The sequence below is a fragment of the Halichoerus grypus genome, chromosome 5 (genome assembly GCF_964656455.1).
Source record: "Halichoerus grypus chromosome 5, mHalGry1.hap1.1, whole genome shotgun sequence".
Lineage (NCBI taxonomy): Eukaryota > Metazoa > Chordata > Mammalia > Carnivora > Phocidae > Halichoerus > Halichoerus grypus.
The window spans coordinates 69,883,356-69,908,139 of NC_135716.1; the positions used below are offsets into that span (position 1 = coordinate 69,883,356).

At 39.0% G+C, this 24,784-nt stretch overlaps 1 protein-coding gene across 2 annotated transcripts in view; it reads left to right on the forward strand.

Annotated features, from left to right (window-relative positions):
- The window catches only part of CA8 (carbonic anhydrase 8), a 91,813-nt gene extending 67,388 nt beyond the window's left edge, over positions 1-24,425 (forward strand). For both annotated transcript variants that reach the window (XM_078072361.1, XM_078072363.1), the window contains one exon: positions 23,416-24,425. In XM_078072361.1, coding sequence (XP_077928487.1) covers positions 23,416-23,517 — 102 coding nt within the window. In that variant the 3' untranslated portion in view covers positions 23,518-24,425. The remainder of the gene's footprint in view (positions 1-23,415) is intronic.
- Positions 24,426-24,784: the final 359 nt, after the last annotated feature.

Below are 24,784 nucleotides of genomic sequence, written 5' to 3' on the forward strand. Positions count from 1 at the left end.
ATCCATGAATGAGAAGAACAAAAAAAGGCAGTGAAGGAGATTTCAGGTAGAGGGAGTATCTTTTGCAAGGGCCCTAAGGGGCTATTCCCTGTGGAGGTAAGAATTTGATGCATTGAGGTACACAGGAAGGCCCTGTGAGTCTGGGGTGTAGGACTCAAAGGGGCAGGGCTCTTATCTTGGAGGCCTTGTCAGCCTCGTTAAGGCATCTTTATTTTGCTGTTGATGCATTGAGAATCTCTAAAGACTTCTGCTCAGGGGCGTGGGCTGACCTCATGTACGTTTCCAGTAGATCACAGTAGCTGCAGAATGAACAGATTGGATGATAGTGGACCAGGGGTAGGAGTAGGGAGGTATTTTAGAAGTCTGCCGGGTAGCCGAGGTGAAAGACGCAGAGACTCGGATACTAGACCAGGAGCCGTGGAGATGGGGAGAAGTTAAAGTATGTTTAGTAGACCTTGAAAGTGATAGTACCTAGTTGACAAATTGGATGATGGTGGAGAGAGACAGAAATATCAAAGATAACTTCTGGGATTTGGGGGCTTTAGAAACTGTGTGCGGGTGAAGTGCCGTCATCGAATGACAGCAGGAAAACTGGAGGAGACTCTTGGGAAGTTAAGAGTTGAGTTGGAGCTCATTGAATGAGAGATGTCTGTCAATCGCACTAGTGGACCCTTCATGCAGCTAACTGGACTTTCAGAAGCGGAGATCAGAAAGGAGGTCTGAACCAAATATGGGAGTCATTGAGTCATTGGCATGGAGCTTGGATATACATGTATCACGTTCTAATGCTGCATGGGATCGTTTCATTAAGTGTTCACAAAATTTAATGTGAGACTTGGTAGATAAGTTCACAGAAGCACAGAGAAGTTAGATCACTGGCCAAGAACGCAGTCTTTGAGCAGCAGAGCTGAAATTGGACCCAGGCAGCCTGGCTGGCAGAGCCTCTTTTTTACCCACTGCCCATCAGGGGTCAGGGAGCATGCCCAAGCTTGCCGTGAGGGTGGTGTGTTAGAGCGGAGTCCAGTGGGAAGGGAGGAGGGGCAGATACAGTGTGATGGCAGCGGTTGATGAGCTGGGTGGGAGGAGAGCAGAAGGCTGCAGCAATAGAGGGGGTGAAGGGATCCAGGGACACTTTTTAAACAAAAAAACCACTAGCCCTTGTCTGTATGTTGGGGTAATGAGCCAGTCGGTGGGAGGCGATGAAGATGCCACTTCTCAGAGGGGCTAATCCTAGCTGTGCAGTCTCTGAAGACTTGAGAGGGGATGGAATCTGGGGTGCCTGGCTGGCTCAGTTGGAAGAGCATGAGCCTCTTGATCTGGGGATCTTGAGTTCGAACCCCACCCCGGGTATAGGGATTACGAAAAAAGAAAGGCAATGAAATCCTAAGCAAATGTGGAGGAGATTGCCTTTATTACAAGAAGGGACACTTTCTGGGCTATAATAGGAAGGGAGACGGAGGCAGTGGTTTGTAGAGTTAGCATTTCCGTGACTTGCCTTTCTTATTTAAGGAAGAGTGGGGCTGCAGCTAGGAGAGGTGAGAGGAGAAGGGAAGGTGGGAGACTGGAGCAGAGGAGAAGGGGGATGGGGGGCTCGCAGGAGCGACCCAGTAGGAGGGGCAGGTGGGCTGGCAGGAGGTGTGTGGTGAGGTTTGGTGAATGTGAATTTATTAATTTCCCCAGTCTAGGTTTTGTGTCCTCTCTGAATATCAGTAACTGTAAATGACACTTTTTATGAAATCACATTACCACCATGAACTTTTGATCCACATCTAGCCCTAGACCAGAGTTGCCTTTCTCTAAATATCTAAATAACCATCACTCTTTTATCTCCCCCGTACGTGCACACAGACTGAAATGCTGTTGATGAGATTATGCGTATTTCAGATGCTTCATATTCCTTATATGATAGGAAGATAATGTATAATTTTTCAAGGCTTTAAATTAATTATGATCTAGGTTTTTTCAAAGGAGGACGGATTTGTATCCTTATCTTGGTGACTGAGATGACTTAAGAGGGGTCACTTTCCCCCAAATTCCTAAGAATGGTGCAGGAATTCTTTCAAAGGCAACTCCAGTTCTGACTTCATCCTTCTATGAATACATTTTTGACCCTTTTATCTTGAAATGTGTAATACAAATCTAGTCATAGTTCTACATAAAAATTATATTGGGAAATCAGACTTATGGATGTGTGCTTTTTATTTGATATTTAATAATGCCCTAAGGCAGGTAATTCAAATTTTTATTAAAGTGAAATGATTTGACAGTCAGACTTTGAATTTAATGCATGAATGTTTCATTTAAGCTCTTGGAACTGAAAAGGAAAAAAAATTTTTTTCTGGTGATTCTCTAAAAAAATGTTTAAAATAATTCAGATTTATTTTAGCTATGTCTTACTAAAATTACTTTAGTTTTTAGACTTAAAATGACTTTTTTTTTTTTTTGCATGACATGTCTAGACATCTGGAGGGCTTTGATAACCAAGACTTATTATTTCCATGAATAATCTGTGACTTTTTATATTACCATTTAAGAAGTATGAACTATGGTTTTATACTTGTTTAAAGAACTAGCACATAACTCATCCAGGTGCTGGAAATTCTTTAGTTTGGCAGTGCTAGTTCAGATTTCTGGGAGCCAGTGGACATGAAATGATCCTTTACCCATTGAATTTTCTGTATGAGAACCAAATCTTAATAATAACAAACAAAAAGCAAGACCAAAGTTTTGGTCCAGTTTACTTGTTGCTCTTGGTATCTTAATATTGGTACTTAGTTCTGATGAGATGATTACTTGCCTGTTTCATGAAGTTTTAGCCCATTATTTAGAGCTTTTCTGACTACTCAAAGACTTGTCTGTTTCCCCAGTAGCTCAGATATCGTTAAGCTGCACATGTGTACAGTAACTATACTTAATTATAATTATTTATTTTCTGTAAAACCTGTGCCACAATGCTCTTTAAATAGTTTCCTTTCTTCCCCCCCCCCCTTAAAAGGGGGAAGAAATCTAAGTATGCCTCCAAGTAAATTAGGGGAAAAAATAAAGGAAGAAGAAAAAAGAGGGTTATAAACCAAATGACTCTGAATGATCCCTTTTCAGGCTTGCCCTCATTTTTGTTTCTGGGTCTTTGAAGCCACCCTTGACTGTGTTGAACTCTTCCCCCCATATACTTTTGCAATTAATAATGTTGTCTTTTTAGCTTTAATAACACTATCACAAGCATCAGTTTCTTATCTGTTCTCTTTTATAACATAAAGAGTTATAGGTTAGAAAAGGATAAGGCGTTCTAGAAAAGGAGGGGCTACGTGGGGAAAGGGAGAGCGTCAATTCTGAATGACCAAGTAGGGAAAAGCTATTATCCTTCCTAGACAAATGGAAAGCTCAAAGCCATATTTTCAGTCAATAGAACTTGGACTTTTCCTCACTCTAATAATTTAACTTGATGCACAGCATTAGGGTGAGAAATGAAAACTCGGATATAGCTGTTTTCTATTTACTGTATCATATAGAATTTCTTGAAAATGGAATGGATTTCCTACAGGATTTCAAAATGATTTCAGGAAAAAGACAGAATATCAAGGGTGCTCAATCTGTCTATTATGTTTTGATTATGTGATATAAAAATTGTTATTAACCCAAGAATGAAAAGCATCAAAGCTGTATAGGCATTTCTTTAAGATTACTCAACAAGGCAAATAATCCTTACTTCCACATATATCCCTTTTTTTTTTATTTTTTTATTTTTTTATTTATTTATTTGAGAGAGAGAATGAGAGAGAGCACATGAGAGGGGGGAGGGTCAGAGGGAGAAGCAGACTCCCCGCCGAGCAGGGAGCCTGATGCGGGACTCGATCCAGGGACTCCAGGATCATGACCTGAGCCGAAGGCAGTCGCTTAACCGACTGAGCCACCCAGGCGCCCCACATATATCCCTTTTTATGTTTTAGAAATGTTAATGATTTATTGTGGATAAAAATTGCAGAATGATTTGGTTTTTCTCCCCCCCCCCCCCAATGAATTCAAAGAAAATTGTGTTTGGGAGGAAGAAAAGAGAACATTTTGCAGTCATGGGCCAGCTTGTATGTTGAACATTCATATAGTCTGATACCTTAAATATGGTAGGTTTCATGATTTTAAACCTAGAGCATATGTTTTCCATAAGAAAATTCCTGAGACCAGGTGATCTCCTCTAAACATGTTCTCTTATGCCTTTTGCATCATGGGTGCTCGTTTTGGGTAATTTCCTCAGATCAATTTTTTTAGCTCCGTTTTTCCACTTTGAGACGAATTATTAAGAAAACCATACTCATAAGGAGGCACTCATTTCAGTTTCCTCCTCATTTATTTGCTGTCCATTCTCTCGAGTTTCTCTTTTTCATGATGGAGTTTACAGAGACTGAGGAAAGCAGTCATTCTGGAACTGGGGAGGTATAAAAGCTCAGCACTCAGCACTCAGACGGACCTTCCAGGAGGCCACTTCCGGTTGGAGTCCTCACAGCTCAACCTGTGAGGAGGCGTGCTCTCTTGGTAGGGGACAGAAAACCTACAGTTTCTGTTCCCACCAACTGCAGATGACCCATGCATTTAGTCCCAGACTAGGTCTCTCTATTAAACTCTAGTATTGAATGCCCGACTGTCTGTCCGACTTTTCTTTTGGAGGTGTCAAAGACATCTTAAACTCAATATATACGAGGGTGTATTTACGATTTTTCTTCACAGACCTGGCTCTCTTCCAGTTTTCGTAGAAACCAGAGTTACACTTGACACTTCTCTTCCTCACCTCACCTCAATGTTTCTAATTGATCATCCAGTTCTGCAGATTTGCCTTCTGACAGCTCCCAAATCTGTCTCTGTGTCCCCATCCCCAGCATCACACCCCATGAAATTAGCCCCATTTCTCACCTAGACTGTCACAAGAGCACCCTCCGCTCTTCTACATAGGATTATTAAAGAAAGATTGATAAAAATAAAAGACATGGAGGATGTGGTGTCTACATAGGATTATTAAGGAAAGATTGATAAAAATAAAAGACATGGAGGACATGGTGCAGTCAGGCTTGTGTGTCAGCTGTGATTGGTTGAAAGGGACAATGAAGCTTGCTCTCAGCACAGTGCGAAGGGGTGCTGTGACTAGTTGGCAACACCTGCCGTTGGGAGTTTGGTGGTGGTGGTGATTGCCATCCATAACGAAAGGTACTATTATTGGCATCTGATTTAATGTTTGCTTTTAAGGTACAGAGTCTTTTGAAAATGGGCTTTGGAAAACCTATCTGCATTAGAGCTACTGATCCGCAGCTAGGTGTTAGCAGTTATCCAGGAAACACGGAAGCATGACGAAATGACTGAAGTCCTCTTTTTAACATTTTCATTTTGTTATGCAATAGTTATGGTCCTGACGATTATATATAGCAAATTGCTTACATATAGCAAAACCTAGGGAATCTAAAATCTCAGCATGGAAATGAAATGACATGAGGGTGAGGAAAGAATTATGCCGTGACAGTGAGGAGGAAACTACCCCGGACCTCTTGAAAGCCATCTCCTGAAGAAGGGAAAATGGTGAGTTAGAGAAGAAACCATATAAGAGAAGGATATTGATAGGACCCTCAAAAGGGTGAGAACATATTTTAAAATATTTTTAGTAAAAATACGCCATAAAAAGTTCATTTAACTGTATAGGTCTTGGAGGTGCGTGTGTGTGTGTGTGCCTGAGTGTGTGTATGTGTGTATAGGTTTGCCTTATTTTGGGGGCTGCTTCAGTTTTTTTTTTTTTTTTGTTAATCACCATTTAGTTTTTGATGTAGAGATCCATGATTCATTGTTTGCGTATAACACCCAGTGCTCCATTCAGTACGTTCCCTCTTTAATACCCATCACCAGGCTAACCCATCCCCCCACTCCCCTCCCCTCTAGAACCCTCAGTTTGTTTCTCAGAGTCCATAGTCTCTCATCGTTCGTCTCCCCCTCCAATTTCCCCCCCCTTCATTATTCCCTTCCTACTATTTTCTTCTTTTTTTTAACATATAATGTATTATTTAATTCAGAGGTACAGGCCTGTGATTCAACAGTCTTACACGATTCACTGCGCTCACCATAGCACATACCTTCCCCAATGTCTATCACCCAGCCACCCCATCCCTCCCACCCCCCACCACTCCAGCAACCCTCAGTTTGTTTCTTGAGATTAAGAATTTCTCATACCAGTGAGATCATATGATACATGTCTTTCTCTGATTGACTTATTTCACTCAGCGTAATACCCTCCAGTTCCATCCACGTCGTTGCAAATGGCAGGATTTCATTCCTTTTGATGGCTGCATAATACTTCATTGTATATATATACCACATCTTCTTTATCCATTCATCTGTTGATGGACATCTAGGTTCTTTCCATAGTTTGGCTATTGTGGACATTGCTGCTATAAACATCGGAGTGCACGTACCCTTTTGGATCACTACATTTGTATCTTTGGGGTAAATACCCAGTAGTGCAATTTCTGGGTCGTACAGTAGCTCTATTTTCAACTTTTTGAGGAACCTCCATACTGTTTTCCAGACTGGCTGCACCAGCTTGCATTCCCACCAACACTGTAGGAGGGTTCCCCTTTTCTCCACATCCCTGCCAACATCTGTCGTTTCCTGACTTGTTAATTTTAGCCATTCTGACTGGTGTGAGGTGGTATCTCATTGAGGTTTTGATTTGGATTTCCCTGATGCGGAGCGATGTTGAACACTTTTTCATGTGTCTGTTGGCCATTTGGATGTCTTCTTTGGAAAAATGTTCATGTCTTCTGCCCATTTCTTGATTGGATTATTTGTTCTTTGGGGGTTGAGTTGGTAAGTTCTTTATGGATTTTGGATACTAGCCCTTTATCTAGTATGTCATTTGCAAATATATTCTCCCATTCTGTCAGTTGTCTTTCGGTTTTGTTGACTGTTTCTTTTGCTGTGCAAAAGCTTTTTATCTTGATGAAGTCCCAATAGTTCATTTTTGCCCTTGCTTCCCTTGCCTTTGCTGATATTTCTAGGAAGAAGTTGCTGCGGCTGAGGTCGAAGAGGTTGCTGCCTGTGTTCTCCTTTAGGATTTTGATGGACTCCTGTCTCACATTGAGGTCTTTCAACCATTTTGAGTCTATTTTTGTGTGTGGTGTAAGGAAATGCAGAATTCTTCTACATGTGGCTGTCCAATTTTCCCAACACCATTTGTTGAAGAGACCGTTTTTTTTCCACTGGACATTCTTTCCTGCTTTGTCGAAGATTATTTGACCATGGAGTTGAATGAGAGTCCATTTCTGGGCTCTCTATTCTGTTCCATTGATCTATGTGTCTGTTTTTGTACCAGGACCATACTGTCTTGATGATCACAGCTTTGTAATAGAGCTTGAAGTCCAGAATTGTGATGCCACCAGGTTTGTTTATCTTTTTCAACATTCCTCTGGCTATGCGGGGTCTTTTCTGGTTCCATACAAATTTTAGGATTATTTGTTCCATTTCTTTGAAAAAAGTGGGTGGTATTTTGATGGGGATTGCATTAAATGTGTAGATTGCTCTAGGTAGCATTGACATCTTCACAATATTTATTCTTCCAATCCATGAGCATGGAACGTTTTTCCATTTCTTTGTGTCTTCCTCAATTTCTTTCATGAGTATTTTATAGTTTTCTGAGTACAGATTCTTTGCTCCTTTGGTTAGATTTATTCCTAGGTATCTTATGGTTTTGGGTGCAATTGTAAACAGGATCGACTCCTTCATTTCTCTTTCTTCTGTCTCGGTGGTGGTGTATAGGAATGTCACTGATTTCTGTGCATTGATTTTATATCCTGCCACTTTACTGAATTCCTGTATGAGTTCTAGCAGTTTTGGGGTGGAGTCTTTTGGGTTTTCCACATAAAGTATCACATCATCTGCAAAGAGTGAGAGTTTGACTTCTTTGCTGATTCGGATGCCTTTTATTTCTTTTTGTTGTCTGATTGCTATGGCTAGGACTTCTAATACTATGTTGAATAGCAGTGGTGATAGTGGACATCCCTGCTGTGTTCCTGACCTTAGGGGGAAAGTTCTCAGTTTTTCCCCATTGAGAATGATATTCGCTGTAGGTTTTTCATAGATGGCTTTTATGATATGGAGGTATGTACTCTCTATCCCTATACTCTGAAGCGTTTTGATCAAGAAAGGATGCTGTACTTTGTCAAATGCTTTTTCTGCATCTATTGACAGGATCATATGGTTCTTGTTCTTTCTTTTATTAATGTATCACATTGATTGATTTGTGGATGTTGAACCAACCTTGTAGCCCAGGGATAAATCCCACTTGGTCATGGTGAATAATCCTTTTAATGTACTGTTGGATCCTATTGGCTAGTATTTTGGTGAGAATTTTTGCATCCATGTTCATCAGGGATATTGGTCTGTAGTTCTCCTTTTTGATGGGGTCTTTGTCTGGTTTTGGGATCAAGGTAATGGTAGCCTCATAAAACGAGTTTGGAAGTTTTCCTTCCTTTTCTGTTTTTTGGAACAATTTCAGAAGAATAGGTATTAATTCTTCTTTAAATGTTTGGTAGAATTCCCCTGGGAAGCCATCTGGCCCTGGGCTCTTGCTTGTGGGGAGATTTTTGATTACTGCTTCAATTTCCTTGGTGGTTATAGGTCTGTCCAGGTTTTCTATTTCTTCCTGGTTCAGTTTTGGTAGTTTATACATCTCTAGGAATGCATCCATTTCTTCCAGATTATCTAATTTGCTGGCATATAGTTGCTCATAATTTGTTCTTAGAATTGTTTGTATTTCTTTGGTGTTGGTTGTGATCTCTCCTCTTTCATTCATGATTTTATTTATTTGGGTCATTTCTCTCTTCTTTTTTGATAAGTCTGGCCAGGTGTTTATCAATCTTACTAATTCTTTCAGAGAATCAGCTCCTACTTTTGTTGATCTGTTCTACTGTTCTTTTGGTTTCTGTTTCATTGATTTCTGCTCTGATCTTTATTATTTCTCCTCTCCTGCTGGGTTTCGGCTTTATTTGCTGTTCTTTTTCCAGCTCCTTTAGGTGTAGGGTTAGGTTGTGTATTTGAGACCTTTCTAGTTTCTTGAGAAAGGCTTGTATTGCTATATACTTTCCTCTTAGGACCGCCTTTGCTGCATCCCAAAGATCTTGAACAGTTGTGTTTTCATTTTCATTGGTTCCCATGAATTTTTTAAATTCTTCTTTAATTTCCTGGTTGACCCATTCATTCTTTAGTAGGATGCTCTTTGGCCTCCATGGATTTGAGTTCTTTCCGACTTTCCTCTTGTGATTGAGTTCTAGTTTCAAAGCATTGTGGTCTGAAAATATGCAGGGAATGATCCCAGTCTTTTGGTAGCAGTTGAGACCTGATTTGTGTCCTAGGATGTGATCTATTCTGGAGAATGTTCCATGGGCACTAGAGAAGAATGTGTATTCTGTTGCTTTGGGATGGAATGTTCTGAATATATCTATGAAGTCCATTTGGTCCAGTGTGTCATTTAGTCTTTATTTCCTTGTTGATCTTTTGCTTAGATGATCTCTCCATTTCAGTGAGGGGGGTGTTAAGGTCCCCTACTATTATTGTATTGTTGTCGATGTGTTTCTTTGCCTTTGTTATTAATTGGCTTATATAATTGCATGCTCTCATGTTTGGGGCATAGATATTTACAATTGTTACAATTCTTGTTGGATAGACCCTTTTAAGTATGATATAGTGTTCTTCCTCATCTCTTATTATAGTCTTTGGTTTAAAATCTAATTTGTCTGATATAAGGATTGCCACCCCAGCTTTCTTTTGGTGTCCGTTAGCATGGTAAATGGTTTTCCACCCCCTCACTGTCAATCTGAAGGTGTCTTTGTGTCTAAAATGAGTCTCTTGCAGACAGCATATCAGTGGGTCTTGTTTTTTAATCCAGTCTGATAGCCTGTGTCTTTTGATTGGGGCATTTAGCCCATTTACATTCAGGGTAACTATTGAAAGATATGAATTTAGTGCCATTGTATTGCCTATAAGGTGACTGTTACTGTATATTGTCTGTGTTCCTTTCTGGTCTATGTTACTTTTAGGCTCTCTCTTTGCTTAGAGGATCCCTTTCAATATTTCTTGTAGGGCTGGTTTCGTGTTTGCAAATTCCTTTAGTTTTTGTTTGTCCTGGAAACTTTTTATCTCTCCTTCTATTTTCAATGACAGCCTAGCTGGATATAGTATTCTTGGCTGCATATTTTTCTCATTTAGTGCTCTGAATATTACCATGCCAATCCTTTCTGGCCTGCCAGGTCTCTGTGGATAGGTCTGTTGCCAATCTAATGTTTCTACCATTGTAGGTTACATCTCTCTTCTCCTGAGCTGCTTTCAGGATTTTCTCTTTGTCTCTGAGACTTTGTCTCTGAAATTTTACTATTAGGTATCAGGGTTTTGACTTATTTTTATTGATGTTGAGGGGGTTTCTCTGTGCCTCCTGGATTTTGATGCCTGTTTCCTTCCCCAAATTAGGGAAGTTCTCTGCTATAATTTGCTCCAATATACCTTCTGCCCCTCTTCTCTTTCTTCTTCTTCTGGGATCCCAATTACTCTAATATGGTTTCATCTTATGGTATCACTTATCTCTCAAATTCTGCCCTCGTGATCCAGTAGTTGTTTATCTCTCTTTTTCCTAGCTTCTTAATTTTCCATCATTTGGTCTTCCATATCACTAATTCTCTCTTCTGCCTCATTTGTCCTAGCAGTGAGAGCCTCCATTTTTGATTGCACCTCATTAATAGCCTTTTTGATTTTGACTTGGTTAGATTTTGGTTCTTTTATTTCTCCAGGAAGGGTTTCTCTAATATCTTCCATGCTTTTTTCAAGCCCAGCTAGTATCTTTATAATTGTCATTCTGAACTCTAGTTCTGACATCTTGCTAATGTCCGTATTGATTAGGTCCTTGGCAGTCGGTACTGCCTCTTGTTCTTTTTTTTGAGGTGATTTTTCTGTCTTGTCATTTTGTCCAGAGGAGAATAGATGAATGAGAGAACAAAATGCTAACAGGGTAACCCGACCCCAAAAATATACACTAAGCAAATCAGAAGAGACCTGAAACCGGGGGAAAAGAAAGGGAAAGAAAGAAAAAAAAAGAAAAAGATAAAAAAAAGAAGAAAATGATCAAATATGATCAGGCTGGTGCATAGATCAGTGCCACACACTAGATTTTGGGCATATTTTGGTCTGTTAGAAGAAAGTGCCTCCCAAAATTTTAAAGAAAGAAACACTTATATATGTACAAAAATACGGGTAAATACGATGAAGGGATGGAATATGACTGTAAAGATGAAAATTATGAAAGATTTTATAAAAGGAATTGATAAGAAGTTGGTTGAAAAAAGAAAGAAGAGGAATTAAAAGAAAAAAAGGGAGAGAATGTGATCGGGCAGGAGACTAGAACAAAGCCATACACTAGAGATTTAGGGTATATTTTGGTCTGTTAGAAAAAACTGTATCCCAAAATTTTAAAGAGAGAACAACTTATGTATATACCAAAAATAAGGTTAACTACTATGAAGGGATAGAATATGACTCTAAAAATGAAAAATAAAAAAGATTTTTTAAAAAAGGGATTGATAAGATATTGGTTGAAAAAGGGATAAAGAAAAATTCAAGAAAAAAAAAATTTAAAAAATTAACTTTGAAAGACTAAGGAATTGGGGAAAAAAGCCATGAATTCTCTGCTGTATTCCCCTAGTGCTGGAGTTCTGCTGTTCTCATTGATCAGTAAACTTAGTCTTGGCTGGCAGTTCTTGCTGATCTTCTGGGGGAGGGGCCTGTTTCCGTGGTTCCCAAATGTCTTTGCCGGAGGCGGAATTGCCCTGCCCCCGCCGGTTCTGGGCTAAGTAATCTGCTCAGGTTTGCTCTCCGGAGCTTTTGTTCCCTGCAAACTTTCCGTACAGCATTGGAGGAAATGGCGGCCTCCCAGTCTCTGCCCCGGAGGAGCCAAGAACTCGGGGCCCCACTCTTCAGTGAGCCCCAGAGAAAAGCAGTCCATCACTCCTGTCTCCCCGGTCTCCGGCTGCACTCCGTGCTCACCCGGCCTGTGACCGAGCGTTTTCTATCTCTGGCACACAACCCCGTGTGGAGTTTCCAAACCCAGCAGATCCCTGTGGTGCCTTCCCACGCTGCTCCTCTCAGGGGAGAAAAGGGAGTCTCCCCAGATCTGCCACTTGTTGGGTCCCTGCTGGAAGAGCAGTGGCCCAACTGTGCCGCGGAGCCTGGTTTACGGCAACCCCGAGCTGAGAGCCTGCACCTCGGCTCCGTCTCTGCAGCCGGCTTCCCTGCTCCAATACCTGGGAGCTCTGCCGCACTCAGGGATCCCCGGTCTTTCTGTGACCCCGAGGGTCCTGAGACCACACTGTCCCAGTGAGGGTTCCACCCCCCGCTTAGCCACTGGAGCGACATCCCTCAGCGGAGCTGAGTTCTAAAAGTTCCGATTTTGTGCTCCGCTGCTCTATGACTTGCCTGTAGCGGCTGACAGAGGCCCCCTCCCCCACCGTCTATCTTCCCGAATATCGCCTCGGATTCACTTCTCCGCACGTCCTACCTTCCAGAAAGTGGTCGCTTTTCTGTTCAGAGAGTTGCTGCTATTCTTTTCTTCGATCTCCTGTTGAGTTTGTAGGTGTTCAGAATGGTTTGATCCCTATCCAGCTGAATTCCTGGGACCAGACGAAATTTACGTCTCCTACTCCTCTGCCATCTTGCTTCTCGCCCCTGGGGCTACTTCAGTTTAATTAAACAAACATTCCAGTTAAAACTCGTTTTGATAACATACAAAGCTAAAATAATCTAGATAATACCCAATATCTTGGGGCAGAATCTGATATACTTTTAGGTAATGTGGAGGTTTCTCTGATCAAGAAATTTGCCACTAGGTAGGTAACACCTTCTCAAAATAAATTGTTAAAACAAGAAAACCACATTGGTTTTTGATGGGTCTGTTTTCCATTACAGTGCTTCTTTAACCGCCTTCAAAATTTCTGAATTCTTGTTGTAACTTTAGTGTTTAGAAACCCATAAAGGTCTTTAGGGCTTGTCTAAAGAAAATCTTTTTAGGACATCTTGGAAATACAGAGTTGAATTGGACCTGAAAAAGTTACTTAATCTAGTCATCTGTGGGAGGAGGTCTTCAACTCAATTATTTCAGATGGCTGCTCCCTGTATCTATAAACAAGCAAACAGACCTTTGTTGTTGGAGAATATCTACTTCAGACTTTTTTTTTTTTCACTCCTGTATAATGCACAAAGGGGGAAAGAAGAAAACCTCTCATGAAAATAGTCTCTCTGTAAAGTATTAACTGAATTTGGTATGCTATTTTGATAGTAATGTTTTTATGGTTTGCCATAAATAAATATTTTTTATTAATGTAACTGATTATATTCCCAAGTTACGTTTTTCTTCTGTTGGCAGCATTTGAGAATTCCTGTAACCTTTATGCTGCAGAGAAACTCATCTAGTCACTCTTGTGAATGTTCATTCTGATTTTGGTGCAACTAATGATTCTCTAATGGTATCTTTTCTTTAAAGAATGATTATATTTAGTGGGTCCCAGCAATAAAAATCACTGTAATGAGGAATAAAAGATTGTAAGTAAGAATAACAATGTTATTAATCATCCAAATTAGTTATGGCACATTCCTGTACCTGAAATATTTCCATAGGAAATAATGCTAAAATCCACATTTACTTATAATTAGACATAATACAAACCTTCTCTCATTGTAATAGTTGCCCAAATCCCAATTCAACTGAATTTCATTGACTTTGATTTCTGGACTAAAAGCATTAAGCTTGAACTAGTGAAAAATGTATAATATGTGCATTCAATTAAGAAGTAATTAGATACTCAATCACCCTTACAACACACCAGGGATTAGGGAAGAAAGAAGAAAAATGTGACTCACTGTAGTGTATAAAAGTTTTGTTAATTGGTTTACAGCTAATTGAGATTGAGGAAGTGTCAAAGTATCATAACATAGGTTTACTACTGAACAAACTTAAAAGCTAAGTTTAATGTTTTATGATACTTGGATGCAGAATAATGTAGAAATTACCAAGCTGTATGATTTATTTTAGAGTTCTGATTAAAGTTTATGTATTCATTCTAAGTTAAACATATTAGCGAGTGGTGGGAAGAAAAAGAATTGAGGGCTTTGTTATCGTTCAGACATGGTGCTGTATTTTATCTCATTTAATCCCCACAACAATCCTGTGAGGCCTGTGTTTTGACTTAGATTTTAGAGATAAACCGAGGCTGAAAGAGGTTGAGTAACTTGGTCAAGGTCACAGCCAGTAAAGTACAGAGCAAGGATTCAGACCCAGGCAAGTTTAACTGCAAACCCGGAGCTCTTGTTACTATACCACATTTCAAATAACAAAGGGCAGAAAGTTATGAAGTCCTTGTATATCTTTGCCTCCTTATCTCTTTTAGATAATTTCCTGGAAATGAGATTTCTGGGAAAAAACACGCATGTTTTCGTTTTTGGTAACATATTGCTAAAATACAGGGTTATGATAATAAGGGTTATGCTAATGATGCAGGCTGGCTGGGTCCCTGAGGACCCAGAGTGGGTCCTGCAGGACCAGCCAACATAGTCCTTGGCTTAGTGCAGGATACAAGGCAAACTCGAGCCAAGACGAAGTGAAAGCAGAGTTCACTGAGGACATAGAGCGAGTGCAGATACAGTGTTTCGGAGACTCGGAAAGGAGAGGAGAGTGAGTCTCGTCGTTACTTGGGGTCTGGGGTTTTTACTGGGGATTGTGGTCTTGTGCACATGTCTTCTTAGACATCCAGGAACAAAGATGAGTGTTTAGATGTCCTCCGTAAGTCACGTGTGCCCTAGAGCCGGGGCTCTTGGTGAGTCAGTGGTCTTGGAAAACATAATTACCCTGCTTGGTCACTCCTAAGATGTTACCTATTTTGCTGAAGACTCCAAAGAAATCACTAACTCCTTGACCTCTGCAACGAGGACAGACATTATCTGTTATGTGAGGCATGTGGAAGGCAGGGGTATGGGTCCTAGCAAGAATAAAAGCAGAAGGAGCAAAACAAAACAAAACAAAACAAAAACAGCTTTTCATGGAGTCCCTTTATGTATGTACGCTTGTACCATTGATCAAATATTTTATAGAAGGTGTTTCTGCCAGTTTTTTTTTATCATTCAGTATACTTTCCACCTCTTTCTCATCTCCTCTTTCCTCCTCGATTTCTTGAGATGTGTTCATCTTCCATCTACCTCTTGAAATTGCTGTGGCAAGAGTCGCCTTTGATTTCTTTCTTTTTTTGTTCTTTGTTCCCATGTGTCTAAATATGATACATGTTCATGACAGAAAATTCAAATAATACAGAACAAACTAAAGAAGAAGCAATGATTTCTCAAACCCTCTGTGAGTGACGGCCGTCACCAGGATGTGAACATGGAGGCCTCACAACATAGTGGGGATGTCTCAGGTTCCATTTTGACTCCACCACTAATTAGTAATTAGTTGTGTGATCTTGAAAAAGTTACTAATTTCTCTAAGTTACTTTTTTCCTCAGTTAAAAGAAGTCCATAAGTACCCCATAGGGTGATTGGGAAGATACAATGAGATAATGTAAAGGGCTTAACATGTTTTTGGTCCATGGCGTAGGTATTCAGTGAATACTTAAACTTTATTGTTATTTTTCTCCATTTGATCTCTCTTTATGCATTTATCTTCTGTGGGATATGTAGACGTAGAATGTTCCTTATGGGATTATATTCAGGCTATTTTTCTTTTTCTTTTCTAAAATTTTTATTTTATTTTTTTATTTTAAAGTAATCTCTACACCCAACATGGGACTTGAATTTACAACTCTGAGATCAAGAGTCACATGTTCTACTGACTGAGCCAGCCAGGCTACCCAGAGGAATTTTTTTTTTTTTTTTTTTTTAGGTAGGCTCTCTATCCAGTGTGGGGCTTGAACTCATAACTCCGAGATCAGACGTTGCATGCTCTACCAGTTGAGGCAGGCAGGTGCCCCAGGCTGTTTTTCTGTCTGCTTGATAATATATCTTTTTATACCATCAAGTATATATATGCCATACTTTTAAATGATTGCCTTTTAAATAAGTTACCTTTAAGTATGTACCAAAATTTTATTGAGCTGTTCCTCTATTATTATTCATTTAGGTTATTTACAGTATTTTGCTATCAGTCATACTGTGGTTGATTTATGCAACTATTTCCTTAAAAATTTCTTAGTAACGAGTTACCAGGTCAGAGAGTTTCAATTATAGTACATATATATGCAGATTGCTCTTCCCAGGAGTTGTATCCATTTATGCTTCCACTAACCACAGTTCTCCTCACCTTCACCACCATTAACTATTTTCAGATTTTTCATCCATGCTCATCTGACTAAAAAGGATAAAAATATGTTACGACATTGAATCTCGTGACTACTTGGTTCTATTCCTGAAGTCCCTCTCCTGTTCCATCAACCTGCCTATTCATGAGCATTGCTCAATGTTTATGGCATTTGTGTATGTTTCAGTGTTTGGTAGGACAAGATCCCTTACCTAGCCCCTCCTGCAGAATTTTCCTGGCTATTTTCTTCCCTGTGGCACCCCCACCCCCAGCTGTTTTCACATGCTTAATTCTTCCAGATAATCTATACGGTCATTTTATCAGATGGGTTGAAATAAAGAGTAAAAGAAAGAGGGGGTGTGAAAAGAGTTTGAGAAAAGAAAAAGAAAAAAGAATCTTGTTAGAATATTTCATTTGGATTGCATTGAATATATAATTTTAAGGAGAATTGGTATCGAATCTTTCTATCAAGGAACAATGCATAGGTCGGTGCTTTATTAAAAGTTTTTATGTTCTTCATTCATTGGATGGTTCTCTCTTGTCACGACTAGACTTATTACAGATGTGTGTGCACTTGGGCTCTAGAGTCAGCTTTGGGTGTGGCTTGATGGGGAACTTGGCACCACCACTTGCTCCACAACTTGGGCAAATTAACGATATACTCTGTGAGCCTCAGTGTCCTCATCTATGATGTAAAGATACTAAGAGTAATAACCTCCTAGAGATGTTGTGAGGACGAAATGAAATAAGGTAAAATGCACAGCGTGGTGCCTAGCTGAGGTTAGCGTTCAACAAATGTGAGCTATTACTATTATTTTCTTTTTCTTTCTTTACTATTATTGTTACTGCTGTCATTATCGATTTTGATTAGTGTCATTTTCCATTATATTTTTCTATGGGTTAATATTTCTTCATTGAACAAATAATTGCTTAGGTTTGTCCTTGGCTTTCTTAACTGACCTTTCACATAGTTTCCAGTAACATTTTAGCTGATTATTTTGAATTTTTTAAACAGACCATGATCACATATGTAAATAATGATAGTCTTCTCCTTTCTAATTTCAGTACTTACCGCACCATATAGTACTTTCAGAATAATGTTAAATAATCTGGCACCCCTTTCTTATTTCTGATATGCTTTGACTTCTCTTTCCAAATACAATGGCATTTTCCTCACTCTTTTCTTTGAATCTTCAAATGCATTGGACACTTCTGACCTCTTCCTTTCTCTTCCTCCTTTCTCTCTTTCTTTCCCTCCTCATGACCTGATGTTGTTATTAGTGGGTATGTTGGGGGGGGGGAAGGTGGCCATGCATCCTTGTTTGTCATGGAAGGACATTTATTTTTAGCCTTCTGTTTTGTGTATGGTGGCATTCTAGGGGCTGTGTGAAAATAACATAATCAGACATATATAGACTCTCCCTAAAGGGGCTTACAGCCTAATGTTGGTAGTAAGTCAGGTACATGGCTAATTCCAAATTAAAACAGCATGTAAAAACTCCCCCAAGAAAGTGTTCTTCTAGTGTACAGGACAAAGAGACCATTCTGAAAGCGAGAATCCTCATGTATAACATATTCCTATTTCTTTTCTTTTTTTTTTTTAAGATTTTATTTATTTGAGAGAGCCAGAGAGCACGAGCAGGGGGAGAGGCAAAGGGAGGGGCAGAGGGAGAAGCCGGCTTCCTGCTGAGCAGGGAGCCTGACGCAGGGCTCTATCCCAGGACCCTGGGATCATGACCTGAGCTGAAGGCAGATGTTTAACTGACTGAACCACCCAGGCACCCCCATCCCTATTTCTTAAAAGATTCTTATTTTGGAGATTTTACCCTGAATTATCTTACTTAAGGAGGGAAGCTTTAATGTGTTATCAGTGAGCTGAGCCAGACTAACACTTAGGTCAGTCCTGAGACCTGCAGTGACCTCTGAGAAGTAGGGCACGTGGGCATGCGTGCCTTTTTATTATTTTATTATGATTTCTTTTAATTTTACGTGCTTGTTTATTTTTGATAGCTTTTCAGGAAATTCTCCCAGTAGTGATTTGATTTGCACTCATTCCCTAGGGTCTCTTCATGGAAGGTGATTTAAGGTTCAGAAATACTCACATGTGAAAGATAGCATCTGTTACAATTATACTGAAATACCAGATGATTTAGAGGACTTCTTAGGATATGGCCATACTTCAGGGTCTCGTTATGAACAGTGATCATCGTATAACAGAACATTCTTTTTTAGAGTTAAGCTTTCTTATTTTTTATATATACATAAATGGGTATTTGAAGGACGTCCCAAAGGGGAGCGGGGAGCAAGTCAGTCTGATTGCCTTTGTATATTGAAAGTATCATTTCTTTAGATGGCTTTTCTGAATAAATATATATTCTGATTATCAAGTAATATAGTTACGGTAGAAACTTGAGAAAATACACAAATGTATAAAAAAGAACTTTTGTATCACATGATGGTAATCCATTGATTGTAGGCAATTAATTTTGTTTTCCACCACAAATTGCATTAAAATAACAGGAAAGGTTTTTGTGTGTGTGTGTTTTTTTTTTTTTAAGTGCACAAATCTCCAAGGATAGAGAAAACAAAAGAGACAGCAGCAAAAATACTTTGGAAGCTGGAAGCAGATGGTTGTGAGGTAACAGACTTAGCAGATGTGAGGAACAAGCCTGTTTACGTGATAATCTCTCAAAATCGCAGGAATTGGTGGCAACAGATAATCTCTAGAAGTTGGAGTGAGAGGAGGCTGGAATCCTGTGTAGTTGTTAAAAGCTGATGAAGAGAGAATCTGCCTATTAGGGGACCTAGGTGCAATTGAGTATCAGGATACCTCTCTGAAAAATAGGATAATTAAATAATATCCTCATGTCTTGTGTTTGCTCCTCCCCCACTTGGCCTCCAGGACACTGGCAGAAAGGCCTCTACTCTCTAGACTGGGGGCTGGAAGGGTCTTTCTGGAGAATCTGAGGAACCCCGGGGACTTCTTAATGAAATGGCCCAGGTGGTACTTCTATGGTGAAGGCAGGACAGACAAATAAGTGCCTTCTGTGTGCTCGGAGCCTCCACTCTGGATTTTTGTTGTGGTGGTGGTGTGTTGTTTTTATAGTGGTGGTTCTCATTCTTAGGTATGAACAGTTACGGACATTTGAAGAAGGCATATAATACATAAGAACCCAAAACAAATAGAAGAAGGCAAGATATAAGAAATAAATACTTAGGAAAAGTTCAAAAAAGTGATCATTCATATCTTCAGAGAGGTAAGGGAAGAGATTGCAACCATGAAACAGGAATTGGATGCTGTGAAGAAAAGGAATATTCTAAAAAGCTTTTGGAAACCGAAAACATGATAGCAGAAATGAAAACTTCTGTAGTAGAATCAGAAAGCAGAACTGAAATTTCTTAGAAAATAGAGCAAAACCAGGAGATAAATAAGAAAATTGGAGAACCCGCGCAGGAGGTCCATTGTCCAAATAATCAGAAAACGAGAGAGAGAACAGAGAAAATGGAGGAGAGGAAGTAGCAACAAAATCATTTAAACATTTTCTCAGGACTCATGGACATACATTTACAGTTTGAAAGGACCCATTGAATTTCCAGCACGGTTGATCGAAATGCAAGGCACTACCATTGTGAAATTCCTAGACACGGAGGGAGGAATTACAGGGAGAAAAAACATTGAAAGAACCTGGAATTTGAACATCAGACTAATAGCAACACTGGAAGCCAAATGTCAAGCATGAATTCTGCGTGAAAATTACAACTGATCTAGAATTTTTTACCCAGTCAAACTTACAGTAGTCATTTTTAAATATCAAGATCATTGAAGATTATTTCCTAGGAAGCTACTAGAAGGTATGCGTCACCAAAATGGGGAAAACAGATGGGGAATTTGGGAACCAGGAGATCCAGCAAAGGAGATGCCCAGAATGTTTGTGAAGTAGGGTTGTAGGGATAGAGTCATGAGTCCAGATGTGAGCAAATGAGAAGGTTCTAGAAATTGTATGATATGCCTTTAACTTTCTGAGTGTCAGAGGATTGGGAGGTAGTTTTGGGTTCAGTACATAGAAAACTAAGGTGGAAAAACCCCAAGATAATTACAGTTATTCACTCCAGAAGGGGAAAAGTAGTGCAGGAAGAAAATGATACATTAATACACATAATTCAGCTCTGAATAAGATTTACATCATCACAATAATGGAAAGAATAGAGTAGAAACTGATCCAGCCATAGTTACTACATAACCGTATTGGAAGGATGGAGTGAAGGAAGGGTTTATATGCATGTGGGTGGTGTGTGTGTGTGTGGCGGGGGGCGGGGGGGTGTCTGACAGGAACAAGGAGGGTCAAATCTTCATTCTCCATGGGGAAAGTCAAAAGACAATACTAAAAATGTAAAAGGAGTAATACAATTACACTATTTAGCTCTTTGGTGTAAATAAAATAATCAGTTAAAAGAGTTGAGGAAATTGGTGGCGTAAGAGACAGGGACCTGCTAGTTTTCATAAGAAACATTCTAAAGCTATTTAACCCTTTATGTGAATGTGTAATTTTGATACAAATTTTTAAAAATTAAAAAAATTATATAATGAAGTTGCCCCTGTCATTTTGTTATACTTTTTAATGTATGTACACACACACACACTTGATTTTCTTGGAGTGCTTGCTATGGGCCAGATATTGCATTGGACCTTGGGAACACAGTGCAAATGAGATCAAGTGTAATTTCCTTCCATGAAAACTTTCTCTGAAATTCTGAAAAGTAAATTTTGAACACATGCTATGGAAAATAATAGGCCATAGCATAGTTCAACTTTCAGCTAGTGAGATGTCTGTAGAATCAACCGAAATCCTTGCTAGTAGTTCAATTATGTGCCCGCGACTCACTGTTGTCACCTTTTATCTGTTGTCCTGTTACATTCTCACACAACCCTATGAAGGTTCTATCTGGTTCTGCTATCATCCAAAGCTCAGAAGGGGCGAGTAGATTGCCTAAAATCTCACAGCAAGTTGGTGGCAGAGCTGGGATTTGAACCTTGGTCTCCCTGATTCCAAATCCATACCGCAGATTGCAATCGATATAAATATTTTCCCAGGTAACTTGGTCTCTGCAGTGAACAAGATCAAGCATCCATCTTTGGGGGGAGCTAACATAAAGATCATCCTCACAGTGCCTTGTTGAGAAGAATAAGCCCAACAAGTAGGGGGCATTATTATCTTTAGTTTCTTCTTGAGGGAGATTTTAGCAGAGTGAGTACCTAAATTTACCAGGAAGAGTCCACACTCTGGTAGACTAGAATTCACTTAGCATCTGTTGAGAACCATTTACATCAGACCCTTAGAACTTCAAAATGAACGAGACACCAATGGGCATGTGCATCTCTTGCACTCTGGGTGTATGAACATTCAGTGTTAAAATGCTTTGTGTTAAGACCTGAATTTGTATGATTAGGGAGACTGCATATTAACTATCTTTTGTTTAATTGGTATTTTGGACCATGATAGTTTAATTTTTAGAATGGCTTCATATATTCTTAATACGAAATTTCGTTACTCTGGTAAACTTGGAATATATATTCCTGTCGACTAGCCTTTTCCAAAAGTGTTCTGCGGAGCCATTAAGATACCCATTAAGGTGTTTGTTAAGTCAAGAGCTGATGATAGTCTACAAATTTGGAGAATCCTGGATATCATAACCTCCTTTCAGAGATTTACAGTGCACATTAGCATGTTAGGTGGTTTTGTATATAAGAACTCTGAGGTGGTTTTACATATAAGAACCATGTGTTACTGTATTTAACCAGAGTTTCCAGTTTTGTTTTTTTTTTTTTGAACATGGATTAATTTTTCCAACTAATTTTTACTTACGTGGAACACATTTTAGGTAAAAATGGGGGACTCCAGGTTATTTTTCTTTTGCAGAAAATGTATACATCATGACCTTTAGGCTCCTTTTAGCTCTGAAATGCTGTGGCTTCACAATTTTGATTATCAGTTTCATTTGAGTCACTTTGACTTAAAATTTGCTGGGTTATAATTGTCAAATATATACACAAAGTCCTATTTTACCTTTGAAGTTCTATCTGAGATCTTAAAAGATTTGATTAGGACTATATCTTCTTTGAAATGTAGTTTGGAAAAATATACCCCACATTACAAATACTTTCTAATAAATTGTTCCAGAAATTGCATGTATCTGTATGTACATACGCATATGTAGGCAGACACGTGTATGTGTGTATGTACAATACATCCATACACACACAGCCTATGTGGACATTTTTCAAGTACTCTATTGTGTCCTACTCTATACTTGATTAAGGAAGGAAGTCATTTAATTGCTGCAGTGAATATCCCGACACAAAATCTTCGTATGATTGGATGGTTTATCTGTACAGTAAGCTTCTAGGAATATAATTTCAGGTCAGAAAGTATATGCATCTGAATTTTAATAGGCATTTATTGTCCAAAAGAGTGGACCAGTTAATGTGCAGCACCTATATGAAAGTTGGTTTTGCCACTCCCATCGCTGGCAACATGAATAGATGTTATTGAACTAAAATCTTAGCTGTCTTTTTTTCTTCCTAAATGGGAAATTCACTATCTCAAAAAAGACTATGTATCATGTATTATTTTGTATTTATTATTTATCCATTTACTTAATAGAATTGCAAAGTTATTTGGGGGCTAGCAAGAAGTGGTCTTTGTGTGCAAGCAGTTACCATCTGTGATTAATATACATGAAATTAATGACAATAACTTAAAGCTGAATTTTATTATTAAACATGGTACAGAAATGTTTTGTTTAGTAGTTCAAGCATTTACTTCTGTTGAAAGTACTTCTGTGAAATTTTGCACTAGTAGATTCTGCCACAGAAATAAAATGATGGTACACTTTATGGGAAAATTGCAGAGATGACAAACTTGAGCGTGAAGATATTTTTGAAATTTCCACATTTTCTTATGAAATCTTGCTCTCACTGTCTCTTGTGGGACTGCAAAAAAGACTTTTCGGTCTGCTGTGGAGGGATGTCAGTAACATAACTGATTCATTCTTTTTGCCTCAAGGAGGAAGACAATGATCCTATAGTGCCCTTCGATGAGAAACGGAAACTTTTGAGCTGCAGCTACAGTTTATCCTCAAAGCCTGCATTGTTTGTCTTCATCTAATCCAGCTTTGATGGACATCTGTGACAGTTGCCTCTACACATGCTCTAATGAAATATTAGAAATGGCTGTACCTTCAAAAGAAACCCAATATTCTATATCCACACCACTGCTGCTAGGATTCAGATTTTTGCACATACTGTTTATTGCTTATGTGTAGAAGAAATGAAACTAGTTTTCAGAGTTGTTATTAATATGAATATATATCATGCATTAATACTGAGACAGGAAAAATACACTCCCAGTGTTAGCGATCCTTCATTTCCTGTCTCTGAGAGAAAATTCACTCATTCAGAGAATAATGTAATTCTTGATAATAAATAAGAGTTTTGATCAGAAACAGCATATGGCTTGAAAATGGAATGTGAAGGATTAGTAAAAGTCATATCTCGTGTTGTTTTTCAGCCCTCATGCCACAATTAATGTCAGGCTGGTTATTATACAAAACAATTTGGGAGTTAATGCAAGAACAAAATCACTTTATATATTTCTCAAAGGATCAAATTGAATGTATGAATCTAATTGTATTTATTTGACGTAATTGAAGCTCTGGTTTCTAGGAGTTTGAGAAAGGCATAAAAATAGGATAAAAAAGTAAGTGGGTACAACATGCCAGAAAATAGCTTTATTTTCCATGATAGAAACATAAATTTAATAGTATCCTATAATAACTTAGTGGTGTACATTTTGTAAGACCTTAAAATATTTTATTCTATGGATTTTACTTTAGTATGTTGAGACATTGCTTTCCAAGATAATCAACAATATATTTTAATTAATTTTAAGTGCTACTGGCAAATGTAAGCATATGCTTAGAAGCAGTTAGATGTGACGGAATGAGATAATTTATGTAAAGCAGTAGAGTGCCTGGCACAAACCAAGTACTTAATAAATGTTATTTGTTGTTATAATTATTGTTGTAAAACTAAAGACTTCATAGTCCTAATTTGGAGGGATTTGGGGATGCACAATGTCTAAGTTAGAAATCATACAGGTGCAAAAAGTATGTGTTGGGTAGATTTTAGATATTAGATGTGTTGGGTAGAGCTGTAATAACGAAAGCATTAAATACAAATAAAAATCACACCGAGTATCCCTGAAAATGGCAGCAAAGGAAGATCCTGGTAGAGCCTTGTGCAGGGAGAGAAAGGATGGGCGTGGCAGGAGAGTGAGGAAAAGCGCGGGGGCTTGTGAAGGTTTGGGGTCTGCCCTGAGCCCCGCACCACAGGAGGGCAGCATCGGACAGAGCCTCTCAGAAGTGGAGAGAAGC